Genomic DNA, 24722 nt, shown 5'->3' with positions numbered 1-24722 from the left:
TATTGGACAGTGTCTAGAGTTGGCTTGCAATAAATATGTTGTAGCAATGGTTTATTCCTTTTAGTCTTAAAGCTTTATTCTTTAGGACTTCTTGCCTGCAAGACTTGATGCAAAGACCTGGACTTTTCCTGATATTTGGGCAGGTTTTTTTCGGGATACATGTCAAGCTGCAAGGAGTTTCAGATTTTTAACAGTAAGATCCAGTAGATCTAATATTAAGGAGAGGATTCTCTGAAAATGGCTCTCACATCTTCACATATTGATATGGATCTTACAGATTCAGTCACTCCTAGAGCTTTGTGTTCTTCCTCACCACATGTGGGATCTTGCCCTCCCTGCAATGGAAAATCCATGGTCAGGCTGCATAAGGATACTTATTTTTAAAAATCCTACTTTAAATGAAAGATAACTTTGATATAGAAAAGAATACACACATATGGCTTTGGTTAACAAATTCAGTATATCCTAAGGCAGTAGATCTTAAAGAGTGGTCCTTGGAGCAGCAGCATCACCTGGGAACTTGTTAGAAATGCAGATTCTCAGGCCTCACTCCAGACCTGCCCAATCAGAAATTCCGGGGGAGGAGCCAGCAGTCTGTGTGCTAAAAAGCCCTCCAGGAGCTCCCAGTGCACGCTAACATTTAAGATCTGCTACAGTACGAAAATAATATGTTGAGGGCAAAGTATGGGGAAGCAGTGAGTGTTTGATGCTTAAAAAGAGAAAAAAGGTAATTTTCACACCTCAAATAAGATTCACCATTAGATACATTGACATGGCCATAGTGCAATTAAAATACACTTTCACGTGCAAAAATATTAATGAATTTTGCCAACACAACATTGAGCAAAAGAAACCAGACATGGAAGAGCACATATTGTGTGTAATTCTATTTATTTTTTTGATTTCTTAAAGCTGTCCACTCGATTCCAACTCCTAAACCCTGTGTACAGCAGAGCAAAACCCTGCCCTGTCGTTTTGCACCAGCTTCTCACCTTCCAGCACTATATCAGACAATGCTCCACTGCCAGACGTAGGGTTTTCATGACCAATTTTTTGGACGTTGGTGTCCAGGTCCTCTTCCTACCCTGTCTTAGTTTGGAAGCTCTGCTGAAATCTGTCCACCATGGGTGACACTGCTGGTGTTTGAAATACCAGTGGCATATCTTTCAGCATCACAGCAACATGCAACCACCACAAGATGACAACCGACAGATGGATGGTGTGGTTCCCTGACTGGGAAATGAACTCAGGCCAAATCTTAACCGCTAGACCACCAGGGCTGGCAATTCCATTTATATAAATTCTGAAAACAAGAAGAAATGATAAATGCTGTTAGAAGTCAGAGGGGTGATTTTTGGAGTGAGCATGGTGACTGGAGGGGAAAATGAGTGGGGCTTCCAGAATGCTAGATATGTTCTATTTCTTGAGCTGGTGCTGGTCATACAGGAGCATTCAATTTGTGATAATTCATCAAGCTGTACACTGATGAAATTTGCACTTTTCTTTATGTATGTTTATCTTCAATGAAAAGTTAAGAACTCAAGTTTTTTCAAAAATTATGAAGACAACTTTTTAGGCAAGTGTTCAGTAATGTAAGTAGCATACACTTTAATTCAGCAGTCTCTCTCTCCCCCAGTTGCCCCTCCTAAACAACAAATAGAGATTTCACCTTAAAGAGACCCCATTTAGCAATTCTCTGAGTTAGAAGATAAATGTAAACTGCCTTGATGCTCTCTTGCATCATTTGTTTAATTAAGGTCCTTCCCTCCCTCTTGGTCTCTGCTCAGTGCCATCCTTTTCTTTTTCTTGATTGGACCCAGACCCACCCCTAGCATTTGATTAATGAATCCTTAAAGCAAATCTGGCTCAAGTGGGATCCTCCCAAAGAGATCTGCATTTTGAAAACTCCCAAAAGACAGAAGATATGTCAAGTCCCAAAAGAATGAAATGCTCCTCTGGGAACCATGAGAGGACAGGGTGCATATTTTAGAACAGATGGTTTTATGTGGTGCCCTCTTATATCTCACAACACAGATGGCCATCAGCCCATCAGCTTCATCCACTAACGTAGTTGCCCTAATAGATGTGTTTTCCTCACCAGTGCCGTAAGAGCAGTAGAACAGTGTGTGTGTAGCACAGGGGCAGCGGGGTGATGCCTAAACAGGATGTGGTCTTCCAGACAGAAGTACCACTAACCTCTAGTTTTTGCTGATTCTATCTGCAGTGGTGCTTTATCAGGTAAGGCCACCAAATAAGAGGTGACCACCAATGTGTGTTTGAGGATTATCCAATCCTTACATTGTAGGCTCTTTTGGTCTATAACAACAAAACTACTTCTCATTCTTTTCACCAATAACAGAACATTAGAAACTGTTGGTTATTAAACTACTCTGATTATCTTTTTTTAGAAACTTATCAATATAATTTTCTACTATTAACAGAACTGATATTCGCCAGTACACCCTGGTACTGCTGCAAGAATTTTTGAAATACTGAAATATTTACAGGCTCTTTGGCAAATAGTGACTTAAGTCCCGTCCTTGCAAGTAACTGCCATTACTACCCTGCCATCCAAGACACACCAGTGAGGCTCCAGGCCCTTGCCCCAGTGCTGTGGACATGTTCATTCTCATTGGCTGACACTACTGCCAATTTGTAAGTGTTTTGAATATCACCTCAGACTCCCTTATTCATGCTGTCAACTTATTCATGCTACTTTATCCATGTTATCCAAACACCGACTACTTGATGCATTTAAGGATGAATGAAAATTGACTCCAGAGAATTGGGATGGGGAAAGTGAACCTTTCATTTAGGGAAGGTTCCATTTCAAAATCCATTTTGAAACTTTGTTCTGGTGTATGGTAGGGATGCCAAACTTGAATAGCTAACATTCGAAAGATAAATAAATCATCCAAACAGCCATGTGCACAAGTGCATACTGTCACTTTTATGGAGAGAATATTTCTGTTCCCCCAAACACATACAAACTTTATACATTGCCCTAGCCAACATTATGGTATTTGGAGATGGGGTCTTTGGGAGGTAATGGGAGTTAGATTAGGTCATTGATGGTGGGGCCCTCATGGTAGAACTAGTGGCCTTATTAAGAAGAGGAAGAGAGAGAGATCTCAATCTTTGTCTCTCCAAGTTCCCACACTGAGGAAAGGCCATGTGAGGACACAGCAAGAAGGTGGCGGCTGTCTGTAAGCCAGGAAGAGGGTGCTCACCAGAAGCCGAATCAGCCAGTATCTTATCTGGGACTTCTGGCCTCCAGAAGTATGAGAAAATACATTTCTGTTGTTTAAGTCACCCAATCTATGGTATTTTGTTACAGCAGCCTCAGCCGACTGATAGAGTCAGTCATTGCATTAGGAAAATCTATTATAATGATTCTAGAACTCATGGTTAAACTTAGTCTAAAACAGGAGTGGATTAAAGCAAAATCTTTGTGGAAATAGAAAAGAACAGTTTTAAGTTAATCTTTAGTCTACTGCCCAAAGTCCTCATAAAATAACATTTTACAGTATTTTAACACATTTTTCTCGGTTTATGAGGCAAAACTTTGCCCTCATCATACAAATGCCTCTATACACCCCATTTCCTGTAATACCAGATGTCATCTAACGTTTTTTCCCACCAGGGTCATTTTTGAAAATGAATTTTACTGAACTTGTTTTATTCTGCATGACCAGGCTGTTCCCCTCTTTAACTCTCTCTGTTTCTTGGTCTAGTATCTTTCAAACTGTGTACAAAGTTCATGAGGGTGCTGAACACTTGAAATGAGGAAAAAGGTGAATCTTGAAAAATGGATCTAAAAGAATACCAAACTTCTTAAAGTAATGTTTCTAAAAATCATTTTAGAAATGCTTAAAGTATATATACACCTTAAAATTAGATAATGAACTTGCAAGAACCACAAAGTAAGTAAAGTCAAACTCTTTTGGGTTATGCAGAAGCGACACACATTGAGGTCACCTCAGGTGGTAGGAAAGTCAGAGCGCGAGGGAACCATTTCATCCGCTCCAGAAACTGGATCGTCCAGGAGGCCGCAGCAGCTCAAATGGTTCTTCTAGCAACTCAACAACTTCTCTAACAGTTGGCCACTCAAGGGGCACCCAAGACTTTTACTACCTTCTTTTCCTCTTTTACTCTTCTAATGCTACCAAGTAACTCTCTATGCTTCTTTGTTCTATCCACAGCTTGTGTTTCTTCCCTTCCCCTTCAGTGAATCATTGCTTTTAAACCATTCTATGCTTCGAAGCTTTCTCTGTATATTTTACCACCAAATACTCAAAGGCAAAGTTGCTGATGGATTCCTTTCATCATAATCTAATATTAATTATCTCCTGGTGAGTGGAGCTCTCGTGTCAGGCCAGCTTTATGTCTGTTGGCCAACCTATAGGTGACTGCCCAGGACCCATCTCTCACCAATCACCTGTGTCCAGCTCTCAGGGTTATATGGTGTAAAACCTGGCAACCTCTTTTTCCAACTTCTCTTAGATAGGTGGCAAGCACTTTTCCCAACATTCGCTAATTAAAGGCAGCCTGGTATAAGAAAGCAGCAGACTGTAAGTCAGGAGAATAGGGTAAACATTCACATTTTTGCTACTAAGTAGTGCAAGGCAGGTTAGTGACTATCTTGGCTGTCTTTGTTTGGGTTCTCCAAAAGCAAATTCTGAGACAAGGATGTAGGAGCAAATGGTTTATTTGAAAGATGGTCCCAGGAAGCACAGGTGAGGCTTGGGGAAGTGGGGTGGGTTCCTGCTGAAGGGAACTCAAACGCCATTGCTCTAAAAAATATACAGAGCATGCTCAGAATTATCTCCCTGAGGGGTGAGGAACCTGGGGTTTTATCTCCTGAATCCTGTGGGAGTCAGGAATTGGGCACTAGCTCCTGGGTACTTCTGGCCCACCTGGGGCAAGAATGCCCTTGCTCAGAGTCTCAGAAAGCAGTTCAGCTCATGGAACCATCTGCTGCAATCTCAGGAGTTGTCCGAAGGGATACGGGTGAGGCACTGTCAGCTACAAGGACATGGGCTGTTTCTATTCTAGTTACTCTGGCTCTAGAGAGATCTAAACTCTATATCTCAGAGGTGGGAGTGGGCTGAAGAAGTAAGAGACAGAGGAGAGGAGTGAATGCAGCCTGGGATACATAATACAACAATACAACTGGTTTATTTAAAATGGATGAAAATTGGATTCAATTTGAATGTTCAGTAGTAAGGACAATAGTAAAATAGCTTGTGGTAGATCCACATAATGAACCATTCTGCAGCCATCCAAATTATAGAATTATAGTCTTGGATATATAGAACAATACCCAAAATATATAATTTTGTATATATAATTATATATTCATCCAAATTATAGAGTTATACATATTATAGAATTATATGGGAAGAAAACAGAAAAAAGTAAGCACATCCATTTTAATTTGAATGGGTTTGTGGATCCTTCTAGGTGTGAGGAACAAATAGGTGTTAATAAGAAGCCATCCACATCTTTGAAACTCACGTAAAATGAGTAACTCCCGCAAAGGGTCCAAATGCTTATCTTAGTTTCCAAACATGTCCCTTTCCATCATTTGGGAAAAAAGACTTAAGTTGTGCTTCAACAGGGTGGGTTATGACGCAGTCCCGGGGACTGTAGGAATCCCTGGATCTCAGCAGGGTGAGGTGCTGGTTTCCCAGCCACACTCTCCCAGTGTCTGGCTGCAAACAACCTGAGCCCAGAACTCGAAGCATTTATGATCCTACAGGCAGACTGCTGTCTCAACGTCTCCGTGAGACAAAATTACTGAGAAGCAGTGGCCAGCCGCTGGGCTGTGACTCTACTCAGTTAGGGCCGAAAGGCCTAAAGGCCTCATCTTTTCCCCTAGTGGAAGAGTCCTCTCAGTAGTACAGTCACACAGACTTTTCATTATCAGATTGAATTAAACAACGGTGTAAATAAAACACTCGTATTCTCCCTAAGTTATAGATGAATGTTCTAATAGAATTCCAAGTCAGTTAACATCTAGAACCGTAGCTACTTTTCATGCCTGCAGCCTGATCAGACTGGTAGAAAAGTATTGTCAAGAGAGCCTGCGGTTCGTGGGTTAGCAAGAGAGGGAGGCAAGATCAGAAAGGAATCAGAAGGATGGAGGGCAAGGATAGCAGGTCACAGATGACTGAAAACAAGAGCAGATTTGCCTTTGTTTACATGGCCAAAGGGGAAACATTAACTTGATGGAAAGGGTAATTAAGCATTTCTTTTTCCATCCTGGTCCAGCTCGGCTTCATATCCAGCTGTTCTGTCTTACATTGTGATGATTCTTTGTTCAGTTTCTGAGTTAACGATGGCCAGTGTGGCATCAATGTCACATGGTACTACTTCTCCTGCTATTAACCTTTAGTTTATAAATAGACAGTAAAAATCTGACTGTGAACTGTCCAACTCAGGTATGCAGACAATGAGGGAAGCGTGGGAATGTTTACAGAGAAGTGTTGTCCAGAACAAAGAGATAATTTGAACAAATCAGCAGATTAGCACCATAAAGTATTTTAGAAGGATTATCTGGCTGAACACCCTAAATTCCTAGATGTAGAAACTGAGATTATGTGAAGTGAATGGATTTTCCTACATTAATGAAGTTTGTAGTTGTAAATCTAGAATCACAACCCCAACTAGTGCCCATCCTCTCATGACGGATTCTCTTATTTGCTTGTATTTTCAGTAACCTGCAGAAGACTATCACCTCCAGTGGAGGAATGAGTGGTTCATACAAATTTACTGTCTGGAATTTGGAATGTGCTTTTTTTTTACTTCACTTTTTTTGAGGTAACATTAGTTTATAACATCATATAAATTTGAGGTGTAGATCATTATATTTCAGCTTCTGATGGAATATGTTTTCTAATAGAAACAAAGTTAGTGGTACACAATGGTGGTTTTCCCAGCCATGTCTCAAAGACTGTTAGTACCCCAATTCCATATCTCTGGGGATGATCGGCCCCCTTTTAATAGGGGTTAATGATTGTATAATGAAGACAGATGACCAACCACAGCTCAATTGAGCCTCCCGATGCTCAGGGCAGTGTCCTGTCCTATGGACCCAGTTACTTTTCAGGTAAATATAGATCAGCCTTGTATATCCAGCTTCACCAGGACAAAGCACAGTTCATATCCTCACCATCTGAAAACTCTGGGACATATTACAGGATATATTTTTCCTATATAGTGGAATAGTCACTGCAAAGCTTCAATGAGACCATAATTGGCTGTGGAGACTCTAGTTTATTGTGGATAAGCAAACTCTTCAGATGGAGGAGAAACTACTTTATTCTAATTGCTTCACATAATAAACCAGTGATTCAAATGAGTAGGCCAAGAGAAATGTTTTGCTTGGTCTAAACAAATCAGTGTACAAGAATCAAAGGAAATCCAGGGGACTGTGTTTCTGTACAACTTTTGCGTCAAGCTAAGATCTTCATGTGTGGATATTTACATGTTACAGAGCAAGGAGATTTTACATGTAGGTGTTTGTGGATGGCATTTGTTTTGTTCAGACCCGTTAGACCTTTTACACCAAAATGACCTTCTGCCACTGTGCTAAATAGCAGTCGGGGCCCCTCTCTTACTAGATGGATTTTGTATACCTCCTGAATTGAAAATGTCTTCAAAGACAGTTAATGATCTGTTGAGTTTTAGACTTTATAGTAGCCTCTAATTTTGGTGCAAAGTGTTTTTTGCCAGCTGGATTTTCCTCCTCATTTATTAAACACATCTCTATAGTTTTTTGGCAATTTCCTTGAGTCCGATCTACCTTAAGAGTTCAAGAATTGCCGTCATTGATGAATCCACAGAGTAGGCATCAAGTTCTATAGCTCATTCCTCAATAACAGTCCTAGAAATCTTTTGTAAAATGGCAGTCTCACTGGCATTAGGGTATACATGTCTATAGTCATTTTTACCCTTGTTGGGGTTGTGAGTCCCTATAAGAATATAATGGAAACTATCTCCTCCCAGACAAATAAACATATGAATATATGCACACATTTTGCATATCATTTAAAAAGGGTTTGTGGACCCCTAGGGTATATTCAGGGATCTCCTAGGGTTAAAAACTTTTGTTTTAAAGGGACATCTTTGAAAGGCATAGCATTTATTTTGATTTATAGTTTAGATATATTTATTAAAATTCAATGTTTTTATCATTTCTCATCACAGCTTAAATCTATACATGTGCTATACTGTGTGGACATGTGTTGTTGACTACATTAAAAATGATCCACTTTTTAGAATTTCTGTTCTATTTTTTTAATTTTAATCTATTTAAAATATTCTTTTAAACCTTTTTCAACTTCCTAAATGAGGAGATTTTTTATGAAAACATTTCTTTTTTATTCTTGCTAATCTTAAAAGATAATCTATCTTTAGAACTTTGGCTTGAATGTTTGATGTGATATTTGCATTTGAAAAAATTCTCTAATAGGACATTGACCTTAAAGATTTTGAAAGTCAGAATCTACATATAAATTTAATTCTAGTCCTCTGCTATTCAAATAACACTGACTGACTCTCAGAATTAGGTGAGAACTCTTTTGCTTTTTTTATGCTTTCTTTTTTTGTGAGGAAGATTGGCCCTGAGCTAACATCAGTTGCCAATCTTCCCCCTTTTTTTTTTCTCCCCAAAGCCCCAGTACATAGTTGTATGTCCTAGTTGTAAGTCCTTCTAGTTTTTCTATGTGGGATGCCACCACAGCATGGCTTGATGAGCCATGTATAGGTCCGCGCCCAGGATCTGAGCCAGTGAACCCTGGGCCACTGAAGTGGAGCGTACGAACTTAACCACTATGCCACGAGGCTGGCCCCAACTCTTCTACATTTTTTTGAACATTACCAAATCATAAGGTTTAGAATTAAACAAAATGTGAATCCATGGTGCAGCAAGAATTTAGTATATACAACTACATTTTTCATGGCAGTTTTTAGAACTGACAGAAAAAATAAGCTCTTTTAGTGATCTTATATACTAAATATATTATCTCTCTTTCTCATTATGAATAATGATTTTATATACATATATGGTGCAGCTTTCATCACCTCCTAAGCAGAAAAGCTCCACTGTCATTTCAAACCCACAACTAAGGGTAATGTAATAGGACCCATGATTTAAAGCATTCAGGATCAAATCCAGTCTTGCTTAGGTTCATGAGACTGGAAATTCAAATAGCCTTTTTAATAGAGAAACTACAATAGAAATTTTACACAGCCACCTGGTTATGTGTGGATGCTATCATGAGTTTATATTTTTTATCCTGCTTTATTGCTGTATGTAGAGGTGGAACATTTCTGGAGAAGAAGCTCACATACAAGACAAAATGAGCTTGTGGTTTTGATGATGGGGCATGTTGATACAAAATCCTTATCATCACATAAAGATGTGTATTTGTGTACACGTAGAATATACTCAAATATAATATTTCTAGGATGCACAGTCTTTCATAAATTTTATTTCTGAAATCAAGACACATTCTTAGGATTGATAGTGTGTTATAGTTAATTTGGTAGCATTTTTTTCTAATCCTACACAAAATAATAGTGCAAATAATAATCGATGGTGTCTTGAGTTCAGTGAAATACATTATATATAGTTTAGGACACATAAGATCAGAGGCACCTGAGCAATGTTAAAACAACTCCCCCAAGGAAACTGAAATTAAAAGGTCAATTAATTTGCTAAAGAAACAAATATAGGTGATAAAACAGGTACATTCTAGAGATTAATTTTTCAAATACTTTCACCCATCTTATGTGAATCATTAGACCATAAACTTTTAAACTCAATGCAAATCATTATTTAAAAGACATTTCTTATGTAATATTTGGTGTGTGAAACATAATGTTTATGTAAGTTTAGAAAACATAATGAGTTATTGTTGAGTGTAAATGAACAAATTTTAACTACATGCAAAATCTCGGATAATCTTAAAACATTAAGGTTGACAGAAATGAGCTTTGCCCAAGATAACATATCAAATAATGCCATTTTCTATAAACAAACTAACAAAAATACTAAAACACTTTCAAAATTAAAAGTTAGCCTGATTTGTGTGGTAGCTTTTTCAATCTTTGCTCATTTTCAGTGTTAAGGTGGAAAAAAGTATTCAAAGGATTTTTTTTTATCCACATGTTAGAGCCAAAATTAAAAAGGCATATTTTAATGGGAGCTAGTTTAAAACAGTTTGACATGAGTGAGATAACAGTTTGGAAAATGTGTCTATGATCAATTTTGCTTCCAAATTTGGGTGTTGAAACTTATTGTCAGTCTCAGGAAGAAATAAGAAGCTGTGCAGATAATTAAACATTTGCCTTGGGGGAATTATTTGCAGTTAATTAAAACCATACACTTTGGGTGTATACTTGCTTCGCTGGTTATTAAATTTGAATCATATGTTAACTACCCAGGTTTCTCACTTGTCCATCAAACGTTGCTTGTGGCAGTTTCAAGAAACAAACTTTCTCATAATATTCCAAACCATATTGTTTAAGGCTATCTTCTAGTCTGAGAAGGAAGAGAGGGAAGACGGAAAAGGAAACAAAGAAAGAATAACATGTTAGACTCCATTTGATTCATTCTGTTAGGGAATCTGTTAAAACTCAACTGAGTGATACTAACTCAGTAGAGAACCTATCTGTAAGTAATAACAAGTGTCGATCCACCATCCCCAACTTTCTCCACAGCCACATGCATCCAATATTAGCTCATGGCACCAGAGGGGAAGGGGTTGGGGGGAGAGAAAAAGGGGTAAATGGGCACATACATATGGTGATGGATAAAAACCAGACTATTGATGGTGAACACTATGGAGTCTATACAGAAACTGAAATATAATAATGTACACTTGAAATTTACGCAATGTTATAAGCCAATATGACCTCAATAAAATAATTTTTAGAAAAGGATTAGCTTATGGCTTTTGGATATCTTTCACTTATGACCCTTTTAGCTGCGTGAAAAATATCATAGAGGTTACTGGATTGTAACCTCCATAAGGACAGATATTTGGTGCTCTGTTTACTATTGACTCTCTAGCATCAAGAACAGCGTCTGGCATACAGTTGACCCTTAAAAAATATTTGTGGAATGAATTAAAGAACCTATTTTCTGTCTTTCTGCTGACCCACTCACATGCTCTTTCCAATGACTTTTAAAGAGCCTCCAGAGAGGCCTCAAACATCCAACAAGGGACCCTTTCTTGCTTTGCAAGAGTCCATTGTCACTGAAATTCTTTTAGCTACGTTATTTCCTGTAAAGTATACCATATGACAAAAAAAAGATGACCTTGTGCTGATTCCACGTTTAAACATGCTATATGAGGTAGCGGATGAAATTGCACAGAACAGAAGGCTTGCATGCCCCTTTTGCTATTGTTCTACTGGTATGGTTCCTGAGGAAGACAAACTTAATTACCGCTGGATCTCAAAGATCTGCATCTGGCTCTTTCAAGGACTCCAGGCTCCCATATATGAACAACTACAGTAATGGAAGCATTAAGAACATTAAAATTAGCTATTCCTTTAATCTTCTCTATTTTGCCTTCCTTTCATATCCTTTTGCACAATTCTCCTAAGACTTTCACAAATGCATAAAATCTTCTTATATTTTCTTGTTTGTTGCAAAAAGATGTCTCAACCAAATCTCTATCATCTTTACCTTGTAAACTTCGTGCAGATAGCTTATGTAGTATTTTAAGAAAATCTAACTTATTGATTCAAGTATTAAAGTATTTTAATGGTATTCTTAAAAAATAGTAAGTTCTGTCCCCCAAACATAAATCTATCATGTTAGTTCTGGAAGCTACTCTATTTCATGATTAAAAATGCTTACTAGAGGTTTTGTTTGTTTGTTGTGTCAGATTCTGCAAAGGATGACAATATTACAAAAGACAATGAAGTAACAGATCATTCTATGTGTGACCAAGATCAACCCAATGGTAAGTTGTGAGATCTTTCTCCAGTTTTTATTCTGCTAAGAAATATTATATTTTTAAAAACTCAGATTTTAGTTTTTCTGGCAAAATACTGAATCTGGTACTACTTTATTAGACCTGAATACTATCGGTAGCTACCACATTCAGAAAGGACATTTGCTCTCTACAATTATCATCATTCATTATTTTTTGTACCAGGCTGGCTTCATTTATTTTTGTTACCTGCCTGAACTCTACAGGCATTGGGTTTGCAACTACTGAAATGAAGATATGATAACAAGGAGAATAAATGTGAGACATATACAGAATAGATCCAGGAGATTAAATCTACATATCCTTGGATACCAATAAAAGACAATAGAACAAACAGAAATGAAGCAATCTTTAGAAAAAGAGCAGAAAAAAGTTTTCCTAATGCAAACCAGTTCCTCCACCCCAAACATGAGAGTACACATTATATTTATAGGCAAAGATAATAAACGCTCAAATGGGAACAGAAGCCTGCAAAGCCTCATGGAATTTCTAAAGATCAGTGATAAAGAAAAGCTTTTAAAGCATAGAGGAAAGTCAAAGTTAGGTTACAAACAAAATCACCAAAATCAGATTAGCCTTAGCCTTCTTCTCCCACAACTTTACTAGAAGAAAATGAAGTAACATTTCCAGGCTCTAAAGGACACAGTTTCTATATTTAGTAAAGTTATTATTCATGCATGAGGTCAAGAGTAATATTTTCTCAGGAATACAAAGATTAAGAAAATATGCCACCCCGTATTCTTTCTGAATAACGTAACAGAAGGCCTGTGCAAAAAACAATATGTATAGAAAGGAAGGAAAAATTCAAGACTGAGAAAAGCACAGTTGCAAAAGACTATATAGTAAGAGACTCATTAAATGTATGAAAACGTCAAAATAATTGTTTCAAAATTAGTATCAACATATCTCACATAAATGTTTGCTTTTACCTTTGAAAATTATAGTATATGTTGTTTAAAAATGAGAAAGAAAAAGCAGTCACTTCTGCTCTCAGTAATGAAAGTCTAAATAATGTAGACCGTTGCTCCCACTGAAGACAACTAGACAACCTAGACAAAAAACAAAACAAAACAAAAACAGCTACATATATATGTACGGAGGGAGAATGTCTGCTTAAAGTTGTCAGAGAGCAACAAGATAGAGAATTGTCAGCATAGATTATGGGAGAAAATGGATATCCAGAGATGTGAGCTCAGAATTGAAACTGTTCTTATCTTAGTGCATTTGCTGATTCTGTAAAAGGTGTCTTGAGTCCCATTGCTCAAAAGGACAAAGAACTCTGGTAAACCCCCTGTGTTTTGGGTTGAAACTCCAGATATGTACCCTAACCCTAACCCTAACCCTAACCCTAGCAGGAAGAATGAATCAGCAGATCAGCCTTCTAAAAGACTGCTGCCCAACTCTGAATCATCTCCATCCTCCAACTAAATTAAGACCAACCCAGATTGTTAGTCCCTCTAGGCACCTGAAAAAAACACATGTAAAATATTTACTAGATGAACAAAAAAGAGTGTTGTAGGTTTCAAACCATTTACCTAAAGAATTTGTTAAATATAATGTCCAGCACACACATACAAAAAATAGCCAGAAAAAATGAAACAAGGTAACATGAAAGCAGTCAAGAAAAGCAAGCCCATTTGGGCTTAAAATATTAGACTTATAAACGCAAAGTATAAAATAATTATGCTGACTATGTGTAAGGAGATAAAGGAAGATTGAAAATTTTAGCTGAGAACTAGAAATTCAAAACAAAAAAAGAAAAGGAAAACATGAAAAGAAAGTCTAGAAGTAAAAGATACCACAACTGAAATGAAGATTTCAGTAAGTGGATTTGTAGTTTAACAGCATATTAGATACAGATGAAAAAGAATTTGTGAACTAGCATTTAGGTCAGAAGAATATATCCAGAATAAAAACAGTAGAGGAAGAAAGGATGGCAAACATTAAAGAAAAGGAAAAGATGGAGGATAAAATGACAATGTCTATCACATATGTAATTTGGAGTCCCAGACAGAAAGGAGAGAGGGAATTGTGCAGAAGCAAATCTGAAGAAAGCATGATGAGAAATTTCCTACATTGAAAGACATCAAGCCACATGTTCTAAAAGCCCCTTGACCGCCAAGCAAAATAAATCCACAAGTAGGCCCATCATAATAAAATTGCTGAAATCCAATAAACAGAATATCCAAAAAGCAATCTTCAAACAAACCATTGGATGGATAGCTGACTTTTCAATAGATATAATGGAAATAAAAAGACAATATGACAGAATAGCTGCCAATCAAGAATTCTAAACCCAGGGAAAATGTATGTTTCAAGAATAAGGGTTAATTAAGGACATGTCAGACCCAAAAAGGAAAGGAAAGTTCATCGCCAGAGAATTCTGATGTTCTTCAGATAGGAGCAAATTGATCTCAGATAGAAGGTCAAAGATAAAGAAGGAATTAAAAGCAAGGTAAATGGTAAGTATTGGATAAGTCTAAATGAATATTGATGGTACAAATCAATAATGATGATAATAATAATTTTTTACGGGAGTTAAGATATACATAGAACTAAAACATACCACAGTAATGGCATTTATTGGAATGAGGTAAACTAAAGTGTTCTAATGTTTTTCCATTGTCATGGAGAGTAAATGTATGAATTCATATTAAAATTTGCTAAGTCTCAATGATACCTGAGAGTCAAGAAATTATGTTTCCCTGTAGTTACCCCAACTAACTGCCTGAAGAGACTCCCAGGCCACAGTGCAGAGAGGAAGAACTCAGGCAGAGCCCAGCAGACTCTTTGAGTTGGAGAGACAGAGCTGAGAGTCTTGGGAGGCCAGGGTGTCTGCTGTTTACAGGGCAGAGTACTGGAGAGGAGAGAGCTCCACAGAGTGAACACTCTAGACAGCCACAGAGGAAATCCCTCAAGTCTTCTACTAAGCACTAATCAGTTCATGCATGGGGAAAAATTGACCAAGGCTGGGTAAAGAACACTAAAGGATTTGAGGGAATGATACCTGGAACTTACACAAGGCTGGACGAAGTACCTGTTCCCACCAGCCAGACTGGAAAACCTAAAAAATTATAGAGGGCTTAGAAGGGTTTGCCTCAGTAATGGAGCAAAACTGACGATATACTAAATGCTGCTCTTGTCCTCCCTAATATAACATAAAAGCAAGACTTGAAAGGATCAAACTGTTTCTGAGTAATTTAACTGCATCCCAGAATGAAGCTCAAGAATATCATAGGAAAATAAATGTATCTCATGTCCAACAAAGTAAAATCAATAAAATTACCAGGCATGCAAAGAAGTATTGGAAAACAAATCTCCATGCATCTCTAGTGTTTCTGCACACTTTATGAGCAGAGGCATTGCCTGTCTTTGTTTTGGTCAACATTTTCAAGGCTGTTTGTATGGCGAACAATCTTGGAAGACAGAGAAAGTGTCTCCCTTTGGAGCAAAGAGCAGTCTTGCTTACAGCCTTGGAAGATAGGAATGGTGCCTCCCTCCAGATCAAAGAGTAGGCATGCTTACTGTTCATTAAAAAAGCTTCAGATTCTCTAAGCTCAAGTTTCCTCCCCTATAATACAACCCACTGATACGGGTGATACCTGTATCACCTGGTCACCCTGTGAGAATTAGGGCTCAGGAAAGAGTACAAATACTCTGGCTACTGCTATTGTCTGAATAATAAACTGTTCTTTATCTCTGACCTGGAGGCTTAATGTCTTCTGTCAGCATCCAAGGAATTGTGGGTAGCTAACTTGTTAATCTGCAAGTAGGATAAAATCTCAGACCCTTTCCAATTCTTGACAAGAAGTAGGAAAGTATGACCTATAGGAGAAGAAAAATCAATTAATAGGAATTGATGCAGAAATGCACAGATGGTATAATTAATATGAAAGGCCATGTTAAAAGTCATTATAACTGTATTCCACATCTTCTAGAAGCTAAAGGAAGGATTGTCCATGTTAATTAGAGACATTGAAGATATAAAAAGACCCAAATTCAATGTCTAGAGATGAAAAACAAGAGCATCTGAGATGAAAATTACACTTGCTGGGAATGATGGCAGATTAGACTCTGCAGAAGAAAAGATTAGTGAATTTGACAATGTGGCAATAGATACTACCCAAATTGAAACACAGAGAGAATAAATGATTGAAGAAAATGAAGAGAGCATCAATGATGAGCTACGGAACAACTCCAAAGGTGATTCCAATTCCAATATACATGAATTGGAGTCTCTGGAGACAGGCATGGGAGCAGGAGACAGAAAAAATATTTGAAGTAAAAATGGATGAAATTTTTCAGAAATTTGATGGAAACTATGAACCCACATATCCAAGAGTTCTATGGCCCCAAGCACAAGAAACATCAAAATAATTACACCTATGTACATCACAATTAATTTACTCAGCACCAGTGATAAAGAGAAAAATCTCAAAAACAATCAGAGGAAAAAGACACGTTACACACAGATATAAACATGAAGCAGACCTCTCATTGAAAACTACAAACCACAATTACAAGCTAAAATACAAATGAACCTCACAAGCATAATGTTAAACTAAACAAGGTTAAAAAGCATATATATTGTACAATTTCATTTATAAGTTCAAAAAGCAGGAAAAAAGTAACTATAATGTTTAGAAAGGCATGTTTAAGTGGTAAAACGATAAAGAAAATCTAGGTAGTGATGACTATGACAGCCAGGGTGTTGATTAAACTCTGGTGACTGGGGAAATGGTACTGATGGGGCTATGAGCTTCTGGCTGTCATAAGCATATACAGTTTTTCTATTTGCTTTTAGTTATTTAATTGAGCTCTCTATATTGTTTGTGTGCTTTCCTGTATGCATGTTGCATTGTAATAGAATATTTAAAAGAGGAAGGAAGAAAAGGAAGAAATAAAAAAGGAAATGAGGAGACAGAAAAGAAAGGAAGTATCAACGGCAGAGTTTATAAAACAAAGATTATGGTCGGGGCAGGGAGAGTTGCACACAATGCTGACTGCAGTAAAGATAATCAAAAACCGGAGATCCGACTCTACTGTGGGTTCTGACAATATACGTTCAGTTTCAGAATAACAGAAAACTTTTATGATTATCACAAATAGAATTAAATCACAATAGAATTAAAAGAAGGCGTCTTACTTTCTAAGTTTCCCCAAAAGATCATACCAAACATAAGGGTATATTCAGTAATACAAATAATAATAAACAAATAGCAGTGTAACAGAAACACAATATATCAAATAAGATGACAGAAACACAGGCAAATAGCTATGAGAGTAAGTGTAGTTAGGTTATTTATTAAGTGTGAGAAATACTCAGGTTGAATTAATTTCAATAAAATAGTAAAAGTGTAAAGTGTAAAGTTAGAAAAAGGTATATTTGGGAAAGGAACAACAAAAGAAAACATGAAAAACTACTTTAGAATCTATCCAGTTAGAATTCTAGCAGAAAGTCTCAAGTGAGAAAGAGTTGGTCATTTTATATCAATAAAAATTGAAATCCATGATTAAATATAGTAATGATGGGTTTTCATGTGTCAGATGATATGGCAAGATACAATATGAATAAAATCCTATTGGAAATGCAATGGGGAATTCATAGATTTAATATTATCAGTCAATGACAGAATAAATAGGCTGAAAATGACATGGAATCTTTGAAAAATGTGATTAACAGTGTAGTCCTATTGTAGGAATGGACAGGCTGATCAATGAAACCAAATAAAGAGTTTAGAAACAGACTCAAGTAGATCTGGGATTTCAGTATATATTCAGGTTGACATTTCAAAGACAGATGACTCAATAAATGGCATTAAGACAGCTAGTTGGCCATTTGGAAAAATAAGCTGAATTTCAATCTCATTCCTAATACCAACTTAACTTCCAGAAGGAGCAAGGAAGAAACATAGAAATGAAACTATAAAAATACTAGACTAAAAGAACTAAAGTGTATTTTTTAAAATTTTAAAATAAGGACTGCTTTTTGAGCTTGAATGCATATGCACAGATACATGATTGTACACATGTATGTTATAAAGTACACACAAACATATACATCCGCAATATGTGTGTACATATGTCATTATATGTCATAAAGAGGGAAATGGCTACAGCTGAATATATAGATTTTGACATGATAAATAACGTTATAATCAGATTCTAAAGAAAAACTACTAGAAAAAATATCCTCAGCCTAACTCACAAAGAATTAAGTTTTTTATTACAAAAAACACAATTCATAAACAAATAAGAAAAAAAAACAAACAACGCAAGAGGAAAATGGGCAAAGGACTCAATTATAATTTAAAAAAGAAGAAATACAGTCATTATAAATATGCAGAAATGACCTATTTCTTCATTACTTAAGGAAATGCAAATAAAACATGATTTCGGTGTCTTCTTTTGAATATCAGATGTTGAAGTAGGATTGAAAATGCACAGAATTGGTATGAATAGGGTATCCAAATATGCTCACACATCATTGGAGGGAGACTAAAGGGCATGACCTACTCCTCAGCAATTTTGACAAAATCTAACAAAAGATAAACTGTTCATACTTTGATCCAAGAATTATACGGTAGGAATTTATCTTTAAAGTAACCCCCACTAAGAGTATAGAGTGAGTTATTTACAAAAATCTTTGTGATACTGCGTTTAATGGCAAAAAAAAAGAGAGGAACCATCCAAAAGTTTGTCATAACATGGAATATAATGCATCTTTTAGAAATAAGACTCCTGAAGAAATTCTAATGGCAGCATAAGATGCTTATAAAAATATAAACTAAAAAAGCAAGAATGAAGGGAAAATTCATTTTGATCCCAGGAGAGAGGATATATTCAGACACATACATAAAGATACACACATACACACACACACACGTGTGTGTATATATATATATATACAGATACATATATTTCTGTACACATATACATATATTACAAACAAATGGATACACACACAGGAGAAAGATAGCAGTTTATAATATTAACAGTGGCAATCCCTTAGTTGTAAAAGTATCCATGATTCTCAATACTTGAACGTATTTTTTAGTGTTTCTGTAAGGAAATTGCTTCTCTTTTGTAACTACAGAAAAATAGTAATTTTATAAATAACTTCCATTACGAGAGTAGGTTGTATTGACCCTAGGCGAAAACTAAGGATGAGTAAAAGAAATTCACACTTATCTAGGTTTAACTTTTGCTCTTATTCTGGGGTACTTTTAGACATGGTAAAAAGTAGCAGCAATCACATTCCAAATTTAACAAAAGAATAAAATTTCTAATCTTCATGACAAGCATCAAAGAAACAAAATCTTTGTTCATATCAGATTTGGACATCTGATAATCTGCAAACAATAAAACTATATTGTGGTTGCTATTGTTGAAAAACAGTCCATTTACAAAGTGAGTTTAGGTTCATTCTCTAGAAATGTTTAATTCCAAACTGACGTTCCTAGACCAATTTTTATGCAAATTAATTAGAGCATTAGCTTGAGCCAAACTTAATTACCAGGGCTCCAAGAAGCAATCAGGTGATCTATTTCTAAAGAAAAGCGAACGGATTTTTGGATTATGTGTTCTAATGGTTCCCTCCCATTAGTATGGATGATTGAATTCACTGTATAAAATATATATATATAAACTGTGGGACCCTTTCTGTTCTTTTGTTTCCTCTGCCAAGAGGGATTAGGGCAGAGGATAGTGCATGGAATTCAACTAGACTGAATGCAGAGAGGCAAACATAAAGATTGCCCCCATGGGGTCAAGAAAGCAAGATGGAATGTGGAATGTCTAAGTGCACTGAAAAGAAAGGCAGATGGGCTGGAGACCCCTGAGTCATGATTAACACAAAGCAGGCCTGGGTGCAGGGCAAGGAGCCCACACATACCTCCTCTGTGTAATAGGCCAAATCCTGGCTTGGCTCAGGAATGAGCACATACGATTATTCTTGGATTTCAAAACTGTGCACCTCATTTCTTTCCCCATTTTTTACTAACTTTATTTCAGAAAATTAGAAAGAAGAAAATATATGTATTTCCATTTCAAGGAAAGATTGCCAAAATATGTAAAGCACACAAGTTAAACAGATCAAGAGTTGAGATACATGGAAAAGGCAGGGGAGAGAAATACTCCAAAAATGCTTTGCAATCTACTTTCATCCTCAAAATGAAGCGCCAGACCCTACTAGTCACAAATAATACACAAAGAAAATCCCTAGTATTCATCAACAGCCTTAGGCTGCCAATTCAGGCAGTCTCACCTTATCAGCAGTGCCCTTGGCCCCTTGGATTATGATCTTCCTGTTCCTGATTGAATTCCTCTGAAAATGTGTCAAGTGGAGCACTGGACTGGAGACAGAAGAACACGAAGTGGCTGCTCCTATCCTTCAGGTGCTCTACTCCTTCCCTTCGTTGTACAGACAAAGCAAATCACAAATTCTGAGTTAAAGGTCCCAGCGACAACCTGGGAGTAGATGTGATGGTCAGTTCCCATATCAACAGTGAGAGAAGGAGGCTGACTCAGTGAACAGTGAAGCTTCCCTCTCAACACCATGCTCCCAACAAACAAACGTCAGTGGTGACTGGGAACTTTACCAGCAGACATATCCTCAGATAATGCCAAAGACAGAGGGAATCTAAGATGTTATCTAGTTTTTCAGCCCTTTTTTAAAATCGATAGTGAAACTGAAGCGCAAAGAGATGTGATTTTCCTAAAACATTCAGTTCTTCTTCCAGGGTTCTTTGCAATAAATATTGTATTTGAAGTGTTTAGTAGTCTAAGGCACTTACCTTGTTGCTAAAGGGTGAAACAGGAAGTAAGTTACATTCCCTGATTACTTTTTACAGACAGCACTGTAATAAAGGGCCAATTAGGGCTGGCCAGGTGGTGCAGCAGTTAAGTTCTCATGTTCTGCTTCTGTGGCCTGGGATTCACCGGTTGAGATCCTGGCTGTGGACGTACACACTGCTTGTCAAGCCATGCTGTGGCAGGTGTCCCGAATACAAAGTAGAGGAAGATGGGCATGTTAGCTCAGGGCCAGTCTTCCTCAGCAAAAAAGAGGAGGATTGGCAGCAGATGTTAGCTCAGGGCTAATCTTCCTCAAAAAATAAATAAATAAAATAAAGGGCCAATTAAGTAGACATTTATTGACTACTCTTTATTAGTAGGTGCTGGAAAGGGAAATATGAATAAAACACAATTTCTATCTTCAAAGTGCTTATAACTTAGTAAGAGAGACAAAGACAGATACAACTATGTTTCAGTGTGGTAAGGAGAATAATACACAGATGAATGAACAAAGGAACTCAGTAAGCAAAGATGTGAAAATAAATCACTCCTGCCTAGTGACTCAGAGACTGTTAATAAAAAAGGTAAATTGATGGCTTAGCTTTGACAGATGAGAAGAATTTTACCAGGTAGAAATGGGGAAAAGGAATGTCACCAGTGAGAACACATGCTAACAAAGACAAGAAATAAAGTAATGTGTTTAGAAAATGTTTAGTAGGTTGGGATATAGAGAGAATATGGAATGGTAGGTGATTTGGCCAACAAACAAAAAAGCAGACATTGAAGAAGAAAGTTACTCAACTGTTTAATTTCTCAAGTGTTTTCTAGAGTTAAGTAGCATAGACACTGAGAAAAAGTAATGGGTTAGATACACAAACACATACACACACACACATTTTAGCTAGAAATTTTTCTTCTGTGATATCACTGAAAGTGTTTTTTCTCTATATTTTAAATTTTCATAATAATTATTAAATTATAGAATATGCAATTGTACAAGTATAAATATAAATGCTGTTTAGTGAAACAAAAATCCTATAAACTAAAATCTCACCTACTGTTCCAAGATAGTCAATGATAACACCTAAGGTGTTCTAGTTTTTGTCCCTGCTGATACAAATATGTATAAGGGCACGTGTGATATGCATGTAGTTACAAAAAATGAAATTGTATTCTACCTTCTACAATCTTTTTAAACCTTATAATATGTTATTTAATGGTTGCCATCACATAGATAAAAGCTGCTGCTTAGACTTCCTGTAATCATTAGATTAGAAATTCTATTGCTATTTTCTGTCCTCTGTATCTATCACCTTTTCATGTTTCATTTTGCTCACCACCTTTGCTTTCTAAGTGAACAAGTTAAGAGTCTGATCTCTAAAACATTAATTTGTTAATCTATAGTATATATTATCTTTTAGGGCATCCATTACAGATGTTAAGACTGTCATTACATTTTTAGGATTGAAGATTTTTCTTATTGTCTTAGTCAATTTCCTCTTCATTCAGTCCATCTTTTCATTTCCTTATTCATCAGTTCTTCCATTTCATTGTAAACACCAAGACATTTTCTATATTTTTTCTTTTTCTAAATATATCTTTAACAAAAATATTTTTCTCTTAGTATTATTCTCCTCTTGTATTATGTTTCAATTTTTAAGTGCCCTGTTTGCTGTTGGATAGCTAAAAATCGCTGTCCAGGCAAGATGTTTGCCAGGAGATACAGTGAGAATATTCCTTCTACTTTCCATGTGACAGAATCCTTCTCTCTATCCAGCCATTCTGGTATTCATCCAGTATTTGTCGAGAGGAGAACTAGAATGCAAAACCTGTGGCTTTACTTTTATCAAAAATGGGATTGATTTCCTCCCATTTCATTCCTTGAGGTTGAATTGTAATCTTGATTTTAGAATTTTACATTTGTGCTTGTCAAATTTCATCGTTTATTCAGTCTATTTAAGACTGTTCCAGTCTTGATTTTGTTGTTTAATACATTAGTTATCCCTCTCAATTTCCTGTGATCTAAAAATCTGTTAAAAGTGAATTTTTCAAAAATTTGAAACTCTGTTTCACGTCTTACTAGAAAAAACTTCTTCCACCTTTAATGCCTGTGTCCTTACAACCATATGCATTTTGAGGACAAGCACTCTATTTTATTTAAGATCTACTCCCAACACCTGACATATCTGCCACTTAGTAGCACTCAATACATCGTAGAATAAATAACCAGTAGTGTGGTATCATCCCTCTATATGGTACCCAAAGGTGAAAAGGGTGGAAATGGACTTTGGGGGAAAGATTTCCTCAGTTTTATTCTCCATATTAAAGAATTATGTGACCAGTAGTATCATGACATAATCTAAAGAATAAAGTACACACTTGGAAGTCTCATACATTTCTGGTGGGAGTGTAAAATAGAATAAACTCTTTAGAACACTGTCAGAATCTAGTAAAGCTAAACATATGTGTTGCCTATTGCTTAGTGATTTCACTCCTGGGTTTACACCCAAGAGATATGAATACACATGTCCACCAAAAAACATGCACAAGAATGTTTTTAGTAGTGTTATTCATAATGTCCCCAAACTGAAAACAATTCAACATCCATATAACATAATATATCCAGACAGTGGAATAGTATACATCAATGAAAAAACAAATGATTGATATATGCAGCAACTGGGATTAATCTCACAGAAAAGGTATTTAAAAAGTAAGATATAAGAGAGCATATGCTGTATGTTCTGTTTACATGAATTTCAAAAACAGACCAAATTGTTACCATTTACCTGTAGGGGGGTATCCACAGGTATCAACAGAGGGAACCACTGGTGCTAGAAATGTTCTTGATTTGGGAGATGTTCACACAGGGAGATGATGTGTGTATATGTAAAAAGTCATCAAGCTATATATTTACAGCTTGTGTGTTTTACTATATACCAAGTATACTTCAATTTAAAAATTAAAAGGCAAAATAAAGACATTTCCAGGCAAAACAAAAAGGAAAAAGGGATCTGTAGTCAGATAAACCTAGCTATAAATTTTGAAAGCAGAATGGAGATCACAATACTTACTTTACAGGACTAACACAATGATTGGAGATGGATGTGAAATGTCTAGGTAGGCTGGCATTTTTCATGGGATCAATAATTTGCAGGTATAACCTCTAGGCAGTGCTTCTCAAGCTTTAATGTGCATCACCTAGAGGTTTTGTTAAAATGCAAACTCTGATTCTGTATGTCTGGGATGAGGCCTGAAATCTCGTGTTTTTTTAAAAGCTCCCAGGTAATTCCAGTGTTGCTTTTCCATGGACCATACTTTGAGTAGCAATGGGGAGAAATTGGGATGAATGGGGTTTATTAGCAGGAGACATGTCTTGATTAAATCCATGTTTTAAAAGATAATTCTGCTAGCAATTTACAGGATAGATTTTAAGAGGAGAAAATGACAAATCCAAGAGACATAATAAATCCCGGAATGAGGAAATGGGAAGGGGACTGGAAAGTGGGAAAAGAGAAACATTTTGTAGAATCATAAAAACTTGGCATTTCATAGAATTTTAGGAGTGATGAGAGAAAGTCATCAAAGACAGCTTGAATTTTTAGCTTCCATGACCAGATAGATAAACTTACCTCAGTTATAATTATTCTATCAGATCCTTTTGATTAAAATTGAGCTCAAAAGGAACGGATGTCAAAAAAAACCCATTTTGTTTTTTCAGTCTGGGTCACCTCAGCAGGGAATGAACCAAGGGGAAGTGGTATAGTGGGCAGTTCAAGAATAGCTGTATTAAAGAGCAAGCTATAAAGATGAGAGGTTGTTTAAGGCTTTGATACATTAACAAATAAGCCTAGAAGTCCCGTTAGCTTACAACAACAAAGGTTCACTGTGTCCATGCTTGGCTCTGCTCCGCATGTT

At 36.5% G+C, this 24722-nt stretch overlaps 1 protein-coding gene across 8 annotated transcripts in view; it reads left to right on the top strand.

Moving 5' to 3' along the window:
• Positions 1–24722, top strand: part of MACROD2 (mono-ADP ribosylhydrolase 2) — a 1868269-nt gene that overhangs the window by 1778342 nt on the left and 65205 nt on the right. For all 8 annotated transcript variants that reach the window (XM_070588786.1, XM_070588788.1, XM_070588789.1 and 5 more), the window contains one exon: positions 11904–11981. In XM_070588786.1, the coding sequence (XP_070444887.1) occupies positions 11904–11981 (78 nt within the window). The remainder of the gene's footprint in view (positions 1–11903; positions 11982–24722) is intronic.

The sequence above is a fragment of the Equus przewalskii genome, chromosome 21, assembly GCF_037783145.1.
Source record: "Equus przewalskii isolate Varuska chromosome 21, EquPr2, whole genome shotgun sequence".
Taxonomy (NCBI): Eukaryota; Metazoa; Chordata; class Mammalia; order Perissodactyla; family Equidae; genus Equus; species Equus przewalskii.
The sequence above is the reverse complement of the archived record's forward strand: the minus strand, read 5'-3'. Positions and strand labels throughout refer to the sequence as shown.